General features: G+C 59.9%; 1 protein-coding gene across 10 annotated transcripts; it reads right to left on the bottom strand.

Moving 5' to 3' along the window:
- Positions 1-259: 259 nt before the first annotated feature.
- Positions 260-11,621, bottom strand: ZNF362 (zinc finger protein 362). 10 transcript variants are annotated; one of them, XM_085508867.1, is made up of 10 exons: positions 10,452-10,495; positions 8,684-8,711; positions 8,514-8,598; positions 3,491-3,554; positions 3,155-3,401; positions 2,696-3,011; positions 2,367-2,591; positions 1,948-2,026; positions 1,653-1,811; positions 260-1,569 (listed from the first exon to the last, which is right to left on the bottom strand). In XM_085508867.1, the coding sequence occupies exons 3-10, from the start codon at positions 8,552-8,554 to the stop codon at positions 1,453-1,455; spliced, it is 1,248 nt and encodes a 415-aa protein (XP_085364993.1). In that variant the 5' UTR covers positions 8,555-8,598; positions 8,684-8,711; positions 10,452-10,495; the 3' UTR covers positions 260-1,452. The 10 variants fall into 10 exon arrangements, with proteins under 10 accessions (XP_085364993.1, XP_085364990.1, XP_085364994.1 ...); XM_085508864.1 differs by having other exon boundaries at positions 10,456-10,495; XM_085508868.1 differs by lacking the exons at positions 8,684-8,711; positions 10,452-10,495 and adding an exon at positions 11,463-11,621.
- Between the last annotated feature and the right edge of the window lie 5,491 nt (positions 11,622-17,112).

Below are 17,112 nucleotides of genomic sequence, written 5' to 3'. Positions count from 1 at the left end.
GGGGGGGCTGGCACCCTTGGAGCCCATGGCCATGGTGGGGAGGAGGCCCTGGAGCTGGTGCTCACACCATGACAGTCCCAGCTCTCCCAGAGCTCTTTACACCCCCCCCCCAACAGACCAGAGCTGCTCCCTTCCCCACTTCATCATCCACCATCCCCACATTGGGGGAATGAGGGTTGTGAGCCCACCCAGGTGCCACCTTTGTGACCGTCTGCCCCTCGCCTTGTCCCCAGTCCGGTGGCAGCACACAGAGCCCAGCTTTTGTTTCCTTTTCTTTTATTCTTTTCTCTTGTTTTCTTTCCTCTCCCAAACGGGCGCTGCTTTGCAGGGGGACCTGGGGGGGGTCCCTGCTGTTTCCAACCGTGGCCACAGCTGCCCCTCCATCTCCTCCATGAGCCACAATGCAAGACACTGGGGGGGGGGGCATAAGGGAAGAGGTGGGGAGAGAGGGTGTCTCTTCTCTCTTTCTCCTTTATTAAGAAGGCAATCACTAGCTCTAGGGACGCGTGGCCTGGATTTCCAGCTAGGAACATAAAAAAAAAAAGGCCCCAAACGGGCTGGTTGGGGGGTTGGGTAATAAAGGGGGGGGGGGGGAGAGGCGTTAACAGTGTGTGTATAAGAGGCGTATTTACACAGTATTAACATGCTGACAAAAAAGGTTACAATATTGAGTATCGTACAACACCGAGGGGGAAACAAGGAGCCAGAGGGTGGATGGATGGGGGGCAAAGGTGGAGGGGGGAGGGGAAGGGACTCAAATGAATAAACAGAAGGTAATAAACACCCTGGCAAAACAACGAGTTAAGGCTTAAAAAGTGTATAAAAAATAACACAGTTAATATCCAAAACGGAACCAAAGAGTACATAATATAGATGAGTTTCTGTCGAGTCTCTCTGCGGGGAGCAGGGCCCCCCCGGCTCTGTACACAGGGCTATGTACACACAGAGGCACGCGGACCCCTGGCGCTTCCCCGGCTGCTCCCAGCAATGGAGTCCGGTGTGGGGGGAGCAAACCCAGAGGGGAAAACGTCCATAAAATCAAACGCAACCCAAAACAAAGCACCCCCCCCCCCAAACCCTACTCTGCTCCAAACAGTCCTGGCTGGGAGGAGGGGGGGGGTCTGGCGCCCGCTGCGCTCCGTTCCGCGTCTGATTTACTTTCTGTGTTAGCAGCACCGACTTCTTGGCCAATAAATATATATATATATTTGTATCCAAAATGTGGGGAGGCGGAGGGTGGGGGGGAGCGGAGCGAAGGAGAACAACCCCCCTGCAACACCCCCCCCATGAACACTCCCCAACCCCAAGAAAACTGCAGATTCAAAGTGCTCTGAAACCGTCTTTGGATGTCACCAAACCTGCAGCCCCCAGGGTGGAGGCCGGGCCTGGGGGTGGGGGGCAACACGGTGTCATCCCCCCCCTCCGGCAGCAGCGGGGTGGGATGGAGCCCACTTAGATGAGCGAGATCCGCACGGGGATGCCGGGGGATTCGGTCCTTTGAGGAGAGTGCTGGCTGACCAGGTGCTCCACCACCGTGTGTTTGGACATGTGCTTCATCAGGTACGTCTCCTATGGGCAGAGGGACAAAGGGTGAGCAGTGGGGCGGGGGGGGAGGGAGGCTGCACCGTGCCGGGCCCCCAGAGCCCCCTCACCGAGGTATAAGCGCGGCCACACATGCTGCAGCAGTAAGCCTTGGCGTGCTTGATGGCGTGTGCCGAGAGGTGGATCTGCAGCGAGGCCGAGTCCGTGTAGGCCCGGTAGCAGTTCGGGCACTTGTAGGGCTTGTCCTTGTTGTGCTGTCGCTGGTGAGACTGACAGAGCGGCACAGGGTTGGGTTAGGGGGCACGGGGCCGGGAGAGCACTGAGAGCCCCCGGCTTCACACCCCCCATCTGTGGGTCCCGGCACCCTGTGCCCCCTGTCCCCACTGTCATCCGGGTGCAGCTGACCTGGAGGTTGGAGAGTTGTGTGAACGCCTTCTCGCAGCCGGGGTGCGGACACTTGTAGGGTCTGTCGCCGGTGTGGATTCTGCACAGGACGTGGGTATGGGGAGGGGAAGGTGTCAGGCAGAGAATTCAGCATGGCTGGAACCCACAGCCCTGAACCTATAAAGCCCCCAGCACCTACATGGCCACTGAGCTCAGCTGAAAAAGCGGGACTGGGCAGTGACAGCCACGTGCACAGAAAGGACCCAGCGATGGGGCACAGGGGTAAAGGAGACCTTGGACAGACTCATAAGAGCCACATGGGCTGGAGACTGCAGCTGGAGATCGCCGAGGTAGGCGGCACGAGATGCTGAGTGGACACCCCACCTTATCACACCCCACCCCATTGGGGACCCCCAACCCCACACAGCCCCTCCTGGCACCTGGTGTGCTGCTGGAGGTGGGAGAGCTGGCGGAAGGACTTCTCGCAGTACGAGCAGTGGTAGGGCTTCACACCCAGGTGGATGCGCAGATGCTGGGCCAGGTAGGAGGCGTTGGCGAAGGATTTGGAGCAGTGGGGGCACTTGTGGGGCTTGGCCTCTGTGTGCGACTTGGAGTGGATCTGCATCTCCGATTTGGTGAAGAATGTCAAAGGACAGACCTTACACCTGCGAGGAGAGCCCACAGGGGCTGGGCTGGGGCCCTGCACCCCTCATCCCCTCCACCCCATAGCACCGTCGCAGCCCGGCTCCCACACCAGGCACCCTCCTACCTGTACGTCTTGCCCTCTTTGGCCGTCTCCCCTGAGGCCAAGATGGGGTATGGGACCACGAGGACGGGTGGCCCTGAAGGGTTTTCCGCCTTGATCTTCTTGCGGCCCCGCTCCGTCTTGGGTGCCCCCAGCAAGCTGTGGCCCTGGATTGTCTTTATGGAGTCGAGGAGGGGTGGGCTGGTGATTCCTGAGATAAGGGTGGGCGAGGAGGCGATGAGGCGGCTCTGGCTGGTGGAGGTGGGTGTGGAAGGGGTCGTGGTGCCTGTGCTGGACTCGGAGGTGCTGACTGTGGGTGCGCGGGATGCCAGCCCCAACCCTGGCAGCAGAGACAGGTGGATCTCAGTGGGGCACACGCTGCCCATCCCACGTCCTCCCCCCATACCTGAGTGTCCTGCAGGCAGCAGGTCCCAAAGCAGGACCCGAAGCAGCTCCCAGTCCCCTCGGACGCGGTGCCGGTACCTGTGACGGTGCTGGTGGCTGGCCGAGCGTGCAGAGCCACGTCTGGCTGCGGGACTGCCTGCGGGTGGAGGCCGGGCACCTGCTGCAGCTTAGGGAGGGACATGATGGACTGGCCGCTTTCAGCTGGAGAGGGAGGCACCAGGAGGGGCTGCTGGGAGGCCACGGAAGTGGGGGGCAAGTGTGGGGGCCGGATCTTCTCCGCCATCAGCTGCTCCTTGATTTTGTTGATCAGGACGAGGTTGTCCAGCTGGCAGGGAAAAGAGGCAGAGATCAGAGTTGCCCCCGTTCCATCTGTTTTCCCTCCTCCCCCAGGGCTGGGAGGGAGTGTGGTCTCACCTGGCTGGGCATGGTGGGGGGAGGCGGCCAGAAGTAGGGGTTGTTGAAGCGAGGCTCCGCCATCCTGCAGGGAAAGATGGTGGTTACGGGGGCAGCAGCCTGGCAGCCCCATCCAACCTCCCCATGGGGCTTTGCAACAGGAGCCCCCAGGGCCCACCACTGGGCTGAGCCACACCGACACCAACACAGCAACCACCAGGAGACACTTCCAAAAGGACCCTTCCAAAAGACGGAGCACGGAGGAGCAGAGTGCAGTGGGGCAACCGGCCCTTTGGGCAGCTCATACCCACAGCAGAGACAGCTGCTTCCAATGTCACCCATGGGTTCCCCCAGCCCCACACCCGCAGGTATCATTGCTCCCCCCCAGCACCTCGGGGAAGGCTGCAGGACACAGAGCACGGCGCAAGCACGGCAGCGACGCACAGACCCTGAGGAGCCCCATTAAGGGCACCTGCAGCAACCACAGACGGCTCAGCTCGCTCCAGGACAAGCCCTGCTTGCAAAGGGGCTGGGAGATTTATAGAGACGCTAAATACTTTGGAAAAATGAATCCTAAAATCCATCTCTAAGTTAATAGGAAACATCTGAGAGGGGACGGCAAGAAAACGATGGCAGCGGAGCAGCTTGACATCAGCAGGCATCACTGCTGCCCACATCACTGCCAGAGCTGGCGGGGCACAATGAGGCACCAGTGCTCCTGATTCCTCCTCACCCAGCACCCAGTGCTGCTTCAGCCAGAGCTGCCACCAGGCACTGAGCAGGTTATTTTGTCTGCACCCTGAGCTGGGAGCAGCTGGGACCCCCCATGTCTGTGTGCAGCTCCATGAGAAGGAAAGAGTTCCTGGGCACCTTCCCAAGCTCAGCAGGTGACAGAGCTGCAGGGAGGTGACCTCCATTTGGAGCAGAAACCAGGACACGGAGGGAGAAACCAGAACGGCACAGACCCATCCCCACCACAGCCAGCACCAGGAAGAACCAGGCCCGAGATCGGCACCGGCTCCCTGCAGAACAGAGGGCAGGGAGGCCAGGGACAGCGAGGTGCAGAGTGGGACCTGCTGACCTGCATGGCACGTGCTGAGCAGCTTGATGTCCTGGGAGCAGCAGCCCTGCCCCAAGGAGCTGGAGCTGAGGGCAGGATGGGAGCTGCTCATTAGGAACCTCAATCAGGACCTCAAACAGAGCTCCAGGCTCTGGCAGCTCGAGGCACCTGCATCTGAATACCCCCAAGAAACACTTCTGAGCATCCCCTCCTCTGGGGTCAGCCCTCTCTTGTGAAAGCAGAGCCATGCACAGAGTCACAGGGGACCTGCACCAGTCTGTGCCAGCAAATGCTGTCAGAGGTGACAACCCACTGCTTACAACGCCTGTACCACGGCTTGGGATGAGCACAGTACCCTGATATCCCCAGGTTGGAGTTCTCCTGCAACTGCCAGAACAACAAACCCACCACCATGGCCCTGAATCCCACCACCATTATGGCCTAAGCTCCACCACCACAGCCTGAATCCCACCACCACGGTCCAAGCCCTGCTATCACAGCCTGAATCCCACCATTACGGCCTGAGCTTTACCATCACAGCCTGAATCCTATCACCATGGCTCAAAATCCTACCACCACCTGAATCCCATGATAATGGCTCAGAGCTCCACAACCACAGCCAGAATCCCACCGCTACAGTCAGAATCCTCGCACCATCACAACCTGAACCCCACCACCAGCACAACCCGAATCCTTCCACCACCACAGCCTGAACCCCACCACTATGGTCCCCAAATCCCACCACCATGGCCAAGCTCCACCATCACAGCCCAAATTCCACCACCATGGCCCAAGCTTTGCCACCACGGCTCGTCCAGCGGCTGCCCCACAGCGTGGGAAGCTGCAGTGCCCCTTCGATCCTTGCCTGGCCAGAGCAGGAAAACAGGAAGCCAGAGCTATGATTAGAAAAGGTTTTTTGGAGCAGACCCAGTGAGCCGCTGCTCTGCCCTCGCAGCAGGTGCCCTGTGTCCCCATCCCGGACCACACAAAGCTCTGCCCACCCCATCTGCTCAAAGAAATGGAAGATCCCGGCACAGCCTGCAGCTGTGGGGGGGAGAGGAGCACAACCTGCTGCAGCCCCCCACTCCCACCCCAGGAGCTCAACACTGAAGCTGCCACAACCACTGTATTCAGAACCTGCCCAGAATAAAGGGAAAAGAAACAGCCAAAAAAATCCATGCTCCTGTCCCAGCTTCATCTCATCAATTGTGCAGTGTTTCATCTGGAACACAGGGGGAATTGCTTCCCCCCTCCCAGGGCTGAGCTCGGACGGCGGGGGAAGGGGCCAGAGGGGATATAAAGCAGATGGAAAAATACATAAAGTCCCTTTTTCTAGATTCTCAGCTAACTATGAAAAATGGAAGCTGACACACAGCAAAAAAAAAAAAAAAAAAGAAAAAGAAAAATCCATTAAAATGGAAATGATGAAGGGTGGGGAATGGCGCAGCACGTCTCCCCCCGGCTGTGTGCCCTGTGGGATGGAGAAGGTGCTGCTGAGCCCAAGGCGGCATCGTGGACACCCAGCAGAGCTCCATGGGTGCACAGAGCTCCCAGGTGGGGAAGGAAGCGGAGGGAGGTGGACAGAGCAAGCAGCAGATGCACGGGGAAGGGAGAGGCGTCGTGGCGCCGTGTGCAGGGTTAGGGGAGCGCAGGCGGCTGCAGCGAGGCCCGGCGATGGCCCGGCACAGACAAGACATGGTGCACGCCGTGTTTGGTACTCACAGGCTGGCCTCAGAAGCCAGATGGCCGCAGCTGCCTGGGGAGACGTGTCGATGAGGCTCCAGATTGATGGAGGTAGATGATGGCACGGGTGGGTACGAGCGCCAGGCCCCGCAGCTCACTATAGCCTTCCAACTTCCTACCAAACTGCCGCTAAGTCAAGCTACAGTTCTCTAGGGAACGTCTCTACTTTGGCAGCCCTCTCTGTCTCGCCTTGGCTGAAATAAAAAGAAACAAGAGATTCTTTTCACGGACACGGCACGGCACCGCTGCAAGAAGGGGTCGCTCCCAAGGACCGGCGCCGCTGAGCCCCTCAGGGCCAGCAAGCGACCACAGGGCCCACCTGGCACAGGTAGGGCAGCACATGGGGCACGGGGAGGCAGGGAGGGGACGGGGTGAGCCCAGCCGCATGCCTGGGTAGCGCGGGGTGCCAACGGCCAAGCAAGAAGCCAGCAGCCACCAGCACAGCCTCGCTCTCCCAAGCAGGGTCCCCAGCTGACAAGTGTCCATCAGGAGCAAGCTGGGCACGGAGCAGCAAGCGCAGGGCAGCGCCAGGAAGCAGCACCCAGTGCTGGGCAGCACAAGGAGCCCAGACAGCCTCAGACTGCAGCAGGAGGAAGCGAAGGGCCCGGTGTCTGCGGCTGCCCCTGAGCTCAGGGCGCTCACCGCCATCACATCAGGAGGGGACGTGGGGACGTGGCACTGGCACCGCCGTGCCCCCCATGGCCCCTCATCCCGTCCCATTTGTCAGCAATCCATCTGTTCTCATGCCACCAAGCTCCTCCTGCACGCGTCTTCCCCCAAAAGCGCAAAGCCTTCTCGCCCCATCTCAGCCCTGCCACGGCTGCACCATCTCCACCTTCCAGCACGCAGCCGGCACCGGTCGGAACCCATTGCACATCAGGCTGCCTGCAAGCAACCCCATCCTGCAGCAGCTTTACAGGAGAAACCAAAAGCCCGACTGCAAAATCCCCAGCCCCGAGCTGCCGGGTGGGAAGCAGCATCAAAGCCACCCACAGGCCCGTGGGCTGCGGTGCCGTGCCCAGGCGGGCTCCCCGTGCCACAACGCACCGTCCTGCTGCCAGCTCCAGGGACCGTCCCGCGTGGGCTCTGTGCCCACAGGCCCGGCTTTTCCTTAGCAGGAAGAATTTACCCTAAGGCAGAAGGCAGCAGAAGGAACGTGAGCCGGGAAAAGCAGAAACAACACGTGAAACCCGGGGCAGGAGGCTCAGAAATCCCCGTGAACGGCTCCGAGGCGTAGTGTGCCAGAAGAATTCACCCAAGATGGAACCAATTAAACCCCACGTTTCCGCCCCCCGAAGGGCTCTAACTGGTGTTTCTCATTCAGATTTCCTTCCCCGAGCAAAATCAACTGAAAGCCAACGGCAGCTGGAGCAGAAAGCCCATCCCAAAGGGGTGGCGGTGCAGGACGGGGCCCCGAGGGAAGGGGTGCAAGGAGCCGGGTGTGTGCCCACACCACAGGGGTCTGCTCTGGGAATGGAGTCGGACCCACATCCTGCCTGCAGGGCCCCAAATGCCACAAGAGCCCCAGTGTGCGAGGAGAGAGCGGGATCCCAAATGGAATGTGGGACCCAAGGGCTGCACTGCTGCCCAGGGTGAGGTCCCCAGCTGCCCCGCAGGTAGAGGGGGAAGGAAGCGGTGCAAAGGGTGGGCATGGAAGGAGCCATGGAAGGTACTGCTTCCCTCGAAGCCACCCTGGAGACCGAAACGGGGAGCAGGCAGCACGGGACCTGGCAGGCAGCACCTGGCTCACAGCCCCTGAAGGTGGGGGCAGAGCTCACCTGCCCAGGTAGATGGCAAAGCAGCACAGTGTGGACCCAGCTGTGCCATCGAACAGGGACAGCGGGCACCGAACCCCCAGCACCCCACAACACCACACTGCCAACCCAGCACCCACACGGCACCGTGACAGCAGCGACAGCGCGACGGCGAAGCAGAGCTTTGCCCCAAGGCCAGGCAAGGAGGCAGCAAGCAGCTCCTCCCCCCCCCCCAACAAGCCCACTGCCCCAACCCCACGCACACATGCACTTGTCACAACGGCACGGCCAGCCACCACTCTATGGGGGAGAACGCATTGCTCTGCGCAGAGCAGCACACGGAGATGGGGATGGGGCTCATGCGGTGAGTGGGACCCCTGTGTACCCACTGGCAGCCCCTCCCCACACCCCCATGCAGGCGACCCAGCTGGCAGCCCCGTGGGGGGCTCTCCCTGCTGCAGCGCGGTTTGCTTCCCTCCGTGCCCACCTCTGGGAGTACTGGCGTTGCTTCCCCTTCTCCGCGTCCATCTCCAGATCTAGCTGGGAGCCGGTGCCACACGCGGGGCGTTTCTCTACGGGGGGACAAGGAGCACAACTTCACACACCCCAAAAAACACAGACACACGGAGGAACAAAAGCGGAGCGGCTCCCACCGACCCGACCCGTGGGAACGGAGGGTTTGTTCCTGAAAGCAGACAAAAAGAAAAGCTGTTTTCACCCCCAACTCACCCCAGTCTGCGCTGCCAGCAGGGCCTGCACCCACCCAGCCACCCACCCCCCATCCACCCTATGGGCTGCACACCAGGAGGGGGCCCGAAACTTTTTCCTCTCCTCTCCAATCTGGTTTCCATCCCCAGGCCTTGCTGAGGGCTGGGAGCGCAGCCTGCCCCGCCGTCCCCATGCAGAGCATCCCATAGCACAGGAGGGAGAAAAAAGGCCTGGGGATGGATCCAAGGCCAAACCGCAGCTCGCCGCCGGCGTGGCTGGGGATGATAGATGTATAAATACGGATGTGAGCATCCCCAGCCAAACCTATGAGTGCAGGAGGACACTGAGCTCTCCGGGCATTGCTGCTGCTGGAGATGTGGGTCCCCTCTATAAAGCTGCCAAAGCGTCATGTAAAATAATATACCCCACCACCACCACCACCATCACCCCCTCCTCACCAACCAACAACCCTCAGCCGGCTCTGTCAGACCGAACAAAAATGCAGTTAATGGGGAGGGGATGAGACGAAGGGAAAGGAAAAAAGGAGGGGAGCAACGAGAGGGGGGGGATAAATAAAGAAAGCAGGCAGCAGCCCCCCCGACACACACAGCACCGCCACCGTGCAGGATGAAAGGCCCGTAAAAATAAAAGGAAGGCAGAAAAATGTGAGGAATAAAAGGAAAGAAAGCGGGAGGAGGAGGAAAGGATGGGGGGGGATCGGATCAGAAATAAGAGAAAAGCAGCGGAGGGAGAAGCGACCGAGAGAAAGGCAGCCGAGCCCCCACGCTGCATCCGCCGCTCCTCGCCTAGCACCGCACGGATGGGGCCGTTCGGCTGCAATTAACTTTTCCATCAGCCCCTCCGGAGGAAGAAAAAGACAGAATCCAGCAAAGCGGGCATCTTCCTGGCAGCCCCCCCCAACCAACACCCCCCCACCTCTTCTTCCTCCTCCTCCCTTCCTCCTCCTCCTCCTCCTAATGGGTTGGGAGGGATGGGGGGGGCACACGCAGAGGGGTGCCCCCCCCCACAACCCCGGGGAGGGGGGGGGTGAGAAGAAGAGAAGAAAATAGAAGAGAAAATAAATAGATGGGGGGGAAAAAAAAAGGCAAAAGCACGAAAGCAGAACGAGAGAGCGAAGTTGGGCGCGGAGTGAAGTTGCTCCTGCCTGGGGGGGGGGGGAACCTCCGCAGACAAAAAGGCCGAAGGGAGAAGGGGGGGATGGGGGGGATGGGGAGGATGGGGGGGGGGGCGGCCCCGCTCCGTGTCCCTCCGCCGCCTCTCCCACATTCTCAGACGGTTTTATTAAAATTCGCAGACAAAAGGAAAACAAAAATGGCAGCCCGGCTTATTTTTAAAGCGCGGGTCGGAGCGGAGCGGGGGGCCGCCATGTTCTGCAGAGCAACGGGGACTGGGGGGGAGGGGGGGGGATGGGGGGAAAAAAAAATAATAAAAAATAATAAAAAAAATAATAAAAAAAATAAAGGGAAAAGGGGGGAAAAATGAGAAACGAAATAATAACGATTTGGATCTCGAGGAAGAACGCGGCAGCACCGCCCTGCACCCCCCCCCCCCACCCACAACCGCTGTTTACCGGAGCTCGCACCGGGGGGGGGGGTGGTATTAGTTTTTGAATGCGGGAGGAGAGGAGAGGAGGAGGGGGGGGGGGGGGGGAAGAGGAGGGAAAGAAGGAGGAAAAAAACCGAGACACTTCCTATACCGACAGCCATGCTCCCGCGTCCCGCGTCCCTCCGACGCCGCACCGACAAAATGGGCGCCCCGCGCCTCCGCCCGCCCCCGCGCCTCCGCCCCCGACCGCCCAGACACGGAGCCGGGCAGCACCGGGCCGCCCTGCCCCGACCGACCGAACGACAGACCGACCGACTGCCCCCCTGGCACGGCACGGCACGGCACGGCACGGCACGGCGGCCGCGGGGCTCCGTTCGGTTCCATTCGGTTCCATTCGGCTCCATGAGCCCCCCCCCTCCGGCTCTTCTCATCTCCTCTCCCCCATCAGTGCCCCCCAGTTCTTCTCGGTGTACCCCAGTCCTCAATCTCCAGCCCCACAGTTCTCCTCAGCCCCTCACGCCCCTCCTCAGTGTCCCCCCAGTCCCCCCCAGTTCTCCCCATCACACACCGGTTCCCCTCAGTGACCCTCAATTCTCTTCAGCACCCCCCAGTCCTCCTCAATCCGGCCCCTTTCAGTGTCCCCCAGTTCTCCTCACCCCCCTCCTCAGTCCCCCCCCAGCCCCCCTCAGTGCCCCCCAGTTCTCCCCATCACCCACCGGTTCCCCTCAGTGCCCCCCAGTTCTCTTCAGTCCCCCCCAATCCTCCTCAATCCGGCCCCTTTCAGTGCCCCCCAGTTCTCTTCGCTGCCCCCCATTTCTCAGCCCCCCGCCCCTATCGGTGCCCCCCCCAAGTTCTCCCCAGCACCACCCAATCCCCCTCAGTGCCCCCCTCAGGGCTGTGCCCCCACATTGTCACCTGCCTCCTTCACTCCCATGGCCCCCAGCCCCTCTCTGGGGCAATTATTGGATTGGAAGACCCCCCCAACATGGATGGGGCAGCCCCAGCTCTGCAGGCAGCAGTGCCCCTCATCTCCCCCCGCTGCAGACCGACGTTGGGGTGCAGCACTGCCCCAAGTTTGCAGCGACGGTGCCATTGAAAAACAAAAGCAAAAAGCCCCAATTCCGGGCTCTACGTGCTTTCCCAGCCCCCCAAGAGGACCCACAGCAGACGGAGAGGAGCAGGGTTCTCCTCTCCCCCCCCAAGGCACGTTGGAGGGCGGTTGCGCTGTCTCCCCCCATCCTGTTCTGCTCCAGACTAAACAAACCCGGCCCTCCCGCATGGCTGCAGTGCTCTCATCTGCCGGTCCCACTCGGAGCTGTGTGCGGGGATGGCAGAGAGGTGGGCGGTGGGTTCGGAGCGGTGGGGCGGACACCTCCGAGCACACGGGTTGTGTGTTCCTGACCCGACCGTGCACATCTGGGTGCCCTCCGGATGAAGCACATAAAGCCCTTCTCCCCACTCCGGGGGCTGGAGGAGTTGAATCGTGGGATCATAGAATGGCCTGGGTTGAAAAGGACCGTAACCATCATCTCGTTTCACCCCCTCCACCACGGGCAGGGTCGCCAGCCCCCAGACTAGGCTGCCCAGAGCCACATCCAGCCCGGCCTTGATGTACAGCATCCTGCAGTGGAGGTGGAGAGTCCGTTCCCACCTGGGCGGGGAGATGGGAGCGTGTAGGACCCTCCCTGCCCACCCTGAGCCTCCCGTTGTCCCTTTGTCCCCTGCCACCCCCGCCTGCATGTGAGATACATCTCCACCACCGCTTTCACTTCTGTCTGCACAGCCGGGGGGTGCTGGGCTGCTCAGTATCCCTAGGAAGGCTCTGGGTGGCTGGAGGACACCCCCAGACCTGCAGGAAGGGCATCTCCTGGGGATGCTGCGTTTTGCTGAGGCTGCGGGGGCTCTTCCAGCCGCATCCTGGGTGGATTCCAACACCCCCCACCTCGCTGGGTGCAGGCACGGACCCCCATCCTCATCCTACAAGACCTGGGGGGGGCTCCGGCAATGCCCACCTCGCCATCCCCGAGCTGCAAAATGGCACCGCGGAGAGGAAGCGGAGCTGGCTGCTGCAAAGCTCACGTTCAAAAGGAGGTGTTCAAAGGCTCTTCTGCCCCCGGGGCAGATCCAACCGCAATTAAAAGGGAAGGAAGGCAGAGGAGCGCTCGGCGCTGCACGGAGATGCCGCCTTTGCCATAAATCACCTCTGCGGGCGCTTGGGCGGGCGGCAGCCCCGCTCCACCTGCTCTCCCCGAGCCCGCAGAGCCGTGCCCGCCGGCAACGGGAACGGCAGCGGCTTCCCCGAGGTGGGAGATGGGGCAGGGATGCAGTGAGGAGCCGGGCTGGAGGGGTAGGGGATGCTCGAGAGGGGCCGCCCGCTGCCTCCAGGGCACAGAGCTGAGCCGTGGTTACTGCAGTCCATGGCGTGGGGATGGGGGCTGGAAGGAGGTGCTGGTCAAAAGAAGTGTGGGGTGAGGGTTAGGGGTAGGTTAGGGTTAGGGGGCAGGTTAGGGTTAGGGGGCAGGTTAGGGTTAGGGGTATGTTAGGGGTAGGTTAGAGTTAGGGGTACATTAGGGATAGGGTAGGGTTAGGGGTAGGTTAGGAGTAGGGTAGGGTTAGGTTGGGGTTAGGGGGTAGGTTGGGGTTAGGGGTAAGTTAGGGTTAGGGTTAGGGGTAGGTTAGGGTTAGGGGCTAGGTTAGTGTTAGGGGTAGGTTAGTGTTAGGGGTAAGTTAGGGTTAGGATATGGTTAGGGTTAGGGTATGGTTAGGGTATGGGTAGGACTGGTCAGGATGAAGGTTGCTCCTAGGGAACAGTCTGGGAAAGTTGGCTGGGAAAGCTGCATGGGAAAACCCCATTGAGAACTCAGCCCCCACACACCCCAGCTGTCACCACGCTGTGCTGAGGATTGCATTGAGGCCTTTGGTGCCAGCCAGCCCTTCTGATGGGGTCTTTGTCCCTGCCAGCAGCGGCAGCAGGCACCGAGCAGGAAATCCTCCAGGAAATGCCTCTGTCCATCCTAACCTCCTATTTGTTTCTTTTTCTTTGCAAGAAAGCTCTGTCTTTCAGTCAAGTGAGGCTGGAGGGTTGGTGCTGGGCTGAGTTCAGCAGCAGAGCCATCAACCAGCAACAGATGGTTCCTGCCCCACGGAGCATTCCCTGCAACACCCCACGAGTGCTCTCACAGGAGGCAAATAATTACAGCAGGAGGTGGTGAGGGCTGGAACAAGTCGGTGCAGCACTTCCCGAGGTGTTTCCCAAGCAGTGGGACGCACAGCAGCTCGCAGGCAATGACTCACGGGCGACCGCGTGAGCACTGGGGTGGGCGCAGCTGGGGGTGGGAGCGTGGAAGTGCTCCATCCTGGCTCAGTGGGATGCTGTGCGGGGTAAAGCAGAGCTGCAATGTGGGCTCTTCACTGTGGGTGAAGCTCTTGGCCCTGTTGGCATTGAGGCTGTGCACACACATAGTGCCTGGGGCTGCTGGCTGGGAGCTGGCGGTGGTTTTGGGGTGAAAGAAAGCAACCGTGCATTTGTTTCCTTTCTCCCCGTGTAAATGGGAGGGACATTTGGTTATAATTAGGCAATGAGTTAATTAGGATTAATTAGTTAATGTTTGCAAAGCACTCAGGAGATGAAAAGCGGCGGCGCAGCGCGGCTTTGTGCATCCTGGAGGGCTGCGGGACCCCGCTCTGTGCAGGGGCACGTTTGTGTTAACCCTGAGTACAAAATCCTTCAGGTCCCAATCCACAAAGAGGGGATTACAGTGGGAACAGGGCTGCATCCTACAGCCATGGCAGCAGCATGGCACCAATCAGAGCACGGTGGGTCCCCAAACTCCATTGGTGTGGGCTTATCCAGCATCTCCCCGTAAACCCCCTGAGAACATCTTGGCTTTGTAGCTCTGTGGGAAGGAGAGCCCCAAAGCCTCACCTGCCCTGAGCACGCAGCTCCCAGCCCTGCCTATCTGCTCCTTCAAGGCCAAAACCTGCAGCAGTGCAGCGCTGGGACGCAGCTGTGCGTGCTGGGATCTGCCTGTCCCAGCCTGCTCTCCCCGCCTGCACCCCTGGCTGCACCCTTTGAACCACCGGGGAAAATTCCAGCAGCTTGGGGGCCTCCCTTCCTGCTGGCATCCTCTGTGCAAGGCACACGGCGCAGAGCTGAGCGCTCATGCAGCACACAGCAGTGCTTCCCAGCTCACCCACGCTCTGCTCCCTCCCTGGGGTGACTCAGTCTCTGATGGCCCCTTCCAGCCATAACCATAACTCTAACCAACAGAAATCCAGAACAACCCTAACCCTGATCCTAACCCAAACTGTGATCCTAACCCTAACACCAATCCTCATCAAATCAAACCCTAACCCTGATCTTAACCCCAGTCCCAACCCTGATACCAGCCCCAAATCCAACCCCAACTCCAACCCTAATCTCTACCCCAACCCTGATCTCAGCCCCAAATCCAATTCCAACCCTAATCCCAATCCCAATACAAATCCCTGTTCCCTCCTCTTCCTTTCCCTGTTCCCAGCAGCAGAAAGGCATGACCCAAAGAAGCAGGGGATGCACGCTCCCAACTTGCCAACTGCAGCAAGTGCCCGCCGGGTGCTCATACAAAGGTAAGGAGGAGATAACGAAGCCAATTTAACAATTAACTGGGATTAATTTCCCTGTTTGCCCTAACACACATGCCCTGCTGTGTGGTTTCCCTTCATCCACATGTGCTGATACAGCCACTGCTCCCTCCCCTGTCTCACCCACAAGAAGGCTCCGGGCAGGGCATGCTTTCCTTCCTGCAGCACTAATGAAGACAGCTAACCAGCGCCAGTGATGTGATGTGTGCTGGGGGATCCCAGCTCCTGCTGGATCTGTGTCATCCCCTGGCCATCCTGTAGTGAAGTTCCATATTGCCCAAGTTTCTCAGTCCAGTTGCTATGATGAACTATAACCAACCATTAACCAACCCCTCAAAGCATCACAAACCCTAACCCTATCACAAACCCTAACCCTATCACAGACCCTAACCCTGCACCCAGCAACCCCATGACATCTCTCAGTCATTCTGTGTCTTCATGGGCTCGTGTCTGCATTGCTCACGTTTCCCTATCCGGACCCTATGAATAACACTAAACAAAACACTCAAAAAGCCCCAAACTCAGACCCTTAAATTTACCCTAACCCTAAAACTAAGTCTAACCTGAACTCTAACACAGTCTAACACAACCCTAACCCCAACCCTCACTCTAGCTGTAACCCTAACCCTAACTGTAACCCTAACCTGAAAGTAAACCCTAACTAACCTGATCAGCTCTATCCCTAACCAGTCCTGACCCATACTCTAACACTTAACCCATTGCTAAGGGGGAAAACTGAGTCATGGGAAGATAGAGGACAGGGGAAGTGTGGGACACCCAAGTCCAGCCCCAAACCCACAGTGCTGCTGCTGGGTCCAGCCCACACCAGTCAGTGCAAGTTGGGGTTTGGGTTAAAGATGGGGTTGGGATTCAGGTTGAGGAGGTGGAGTGGGTGTTGGGTTTGAGGGATGGGGTTAGGGTTGGGCTTAAGGTAAGGATTGGGGTTTGGGTTAGGGTGAGGGGTTGGATTTGGCTTGGATTTAGGGTCAGGATTAGGGTTGAGTTTGGGGTAAGGACTGGGGTTGGTATTAGCACAGGGGCTGAGGATTGGGGTAGGGCTGAAGTTAGGATAAGAGCTTGGCTTCAGGTTGGGGTTAGGATTGAGATCTGAATAACTGGGTTTGGGTTGGGGTAGAGTTGGGGCTCACGTTGGGGTTGAGGTTGGGGTTATGTGTGTTGTTGTTGATGATGATGATGATGATGATGATGATGATGATGATGCCAGCCGTGCCGTGCCGCCCCTTCCCCGCTCAGCTGGCGTTCTGACGATTGAATTCCAACTTTCCCCGGTCCCCAGCAGGTCCTGGCAGGGCGAGCAGCCCCGCATTCCTCCGGCAGAAACACGGGCAGAAATAACAAACCCCCGTTGGTCGGGGCTTATTTTCCCCCCTCCTTTTCCAGCCTTCGGGGCCGTCCTCCTGCCTGGGCAGGAACAAAGCGGGCGGTCATTCCCTGCGTGGGGTGGGGGCGGGGGGGCTGAGCGCTGCCATGTTTGCGTTGGCTCCCAGCCAGCCGTGGGGCTGCGTGCTGCCCCCAAACGTCCCCATCCTTCCTCCTGCACAGGGTGGGGGGCACAGGACGGGGAACCCACCCCCAACTCTTCCCATTGTGCCTCCGTGGGGGTCTCTGTCATTGTCTGGGGACGGTGAATTGGGGGCTGTCGCTGTGTTTAGGGGTGATGCTCAACTTGGGGGGGGGGGGATGTTTTGGTGTAAGATCGGAGCTGCATTGGGGACATTGGTTCTGCTCGGGGGCAGGGCTGGATTTGGAGGCGATGCAGAACTTGGTGCCAGTGTTGGATTTGGAAACACCGCTTCGGGTTGGGGGCAATAGTGAACTTGGGGACAACGCTGAATGCGAGGACAATGCTGAACTGGGGCTCAGCACTGAATGTGTGTGTGTGCAGGGTGATCCCTGTGCTGTTAGATGCCGCCCTACATCCCCATCACTGTGTGTGCCCGCCCCCCCCGCGCCCCTTGTCAGAGATAACAACACGGTCCAGATGGAGGCGGGACGTGGCGCGGCCCCTTTAAGGCCCCCCCCGCCGTGCGGTGGTACGCGCCGCAGGGCCGCGCCGCGCGGGGGACAATGGGGCGGGGCGGTACCACTGTGTGCGCGGGGCGGGGGGAGGCAGGAAGTGCGGCCTGGCCCCGCCCCCCGCTCCTCGCCCACCCCCCGCCCGGCGCGGC

Source organism: Coturnix japonica, chromosome 9 (assembly GCF_054131305.1).
Source record: "Coturnix japonica strain WE chromosome 9, WE-NBRP24, whole genome shotgun sequence".
NCBI lineage: Eukaryota > Metazoa > Chordata > Aves > Galliformes > Phasianidae > Coturnix > Coturnix japonica.
This window is presented reverse-complemented; position numbering and strand designations above follow the sequence as displayed.

Coding starts and splice junctions, on each gene's coding strand:
- ZNF362 (XM_015882749.2), bottom strand. CDS start 10,461: ATGGCTGTCGGTATAGGAAGTGTCTCGGTTTTTTTCCTCCTTCTTTCC. Junction 3,555..8,513: donor CAACGCCAGTACTCCCAGAG/GTGGGCACGGAG, acceptor CTTTCCCTGCAG/GATGGCGGAGCCTCGCTTCA. Junction 1,812..1,947: donor CACAACTCTCCAACCTCCAG/GTCAGCTGCACC, acceptor CCGCTCTGTCAG/TCTCACCAGCGACAGCACAA.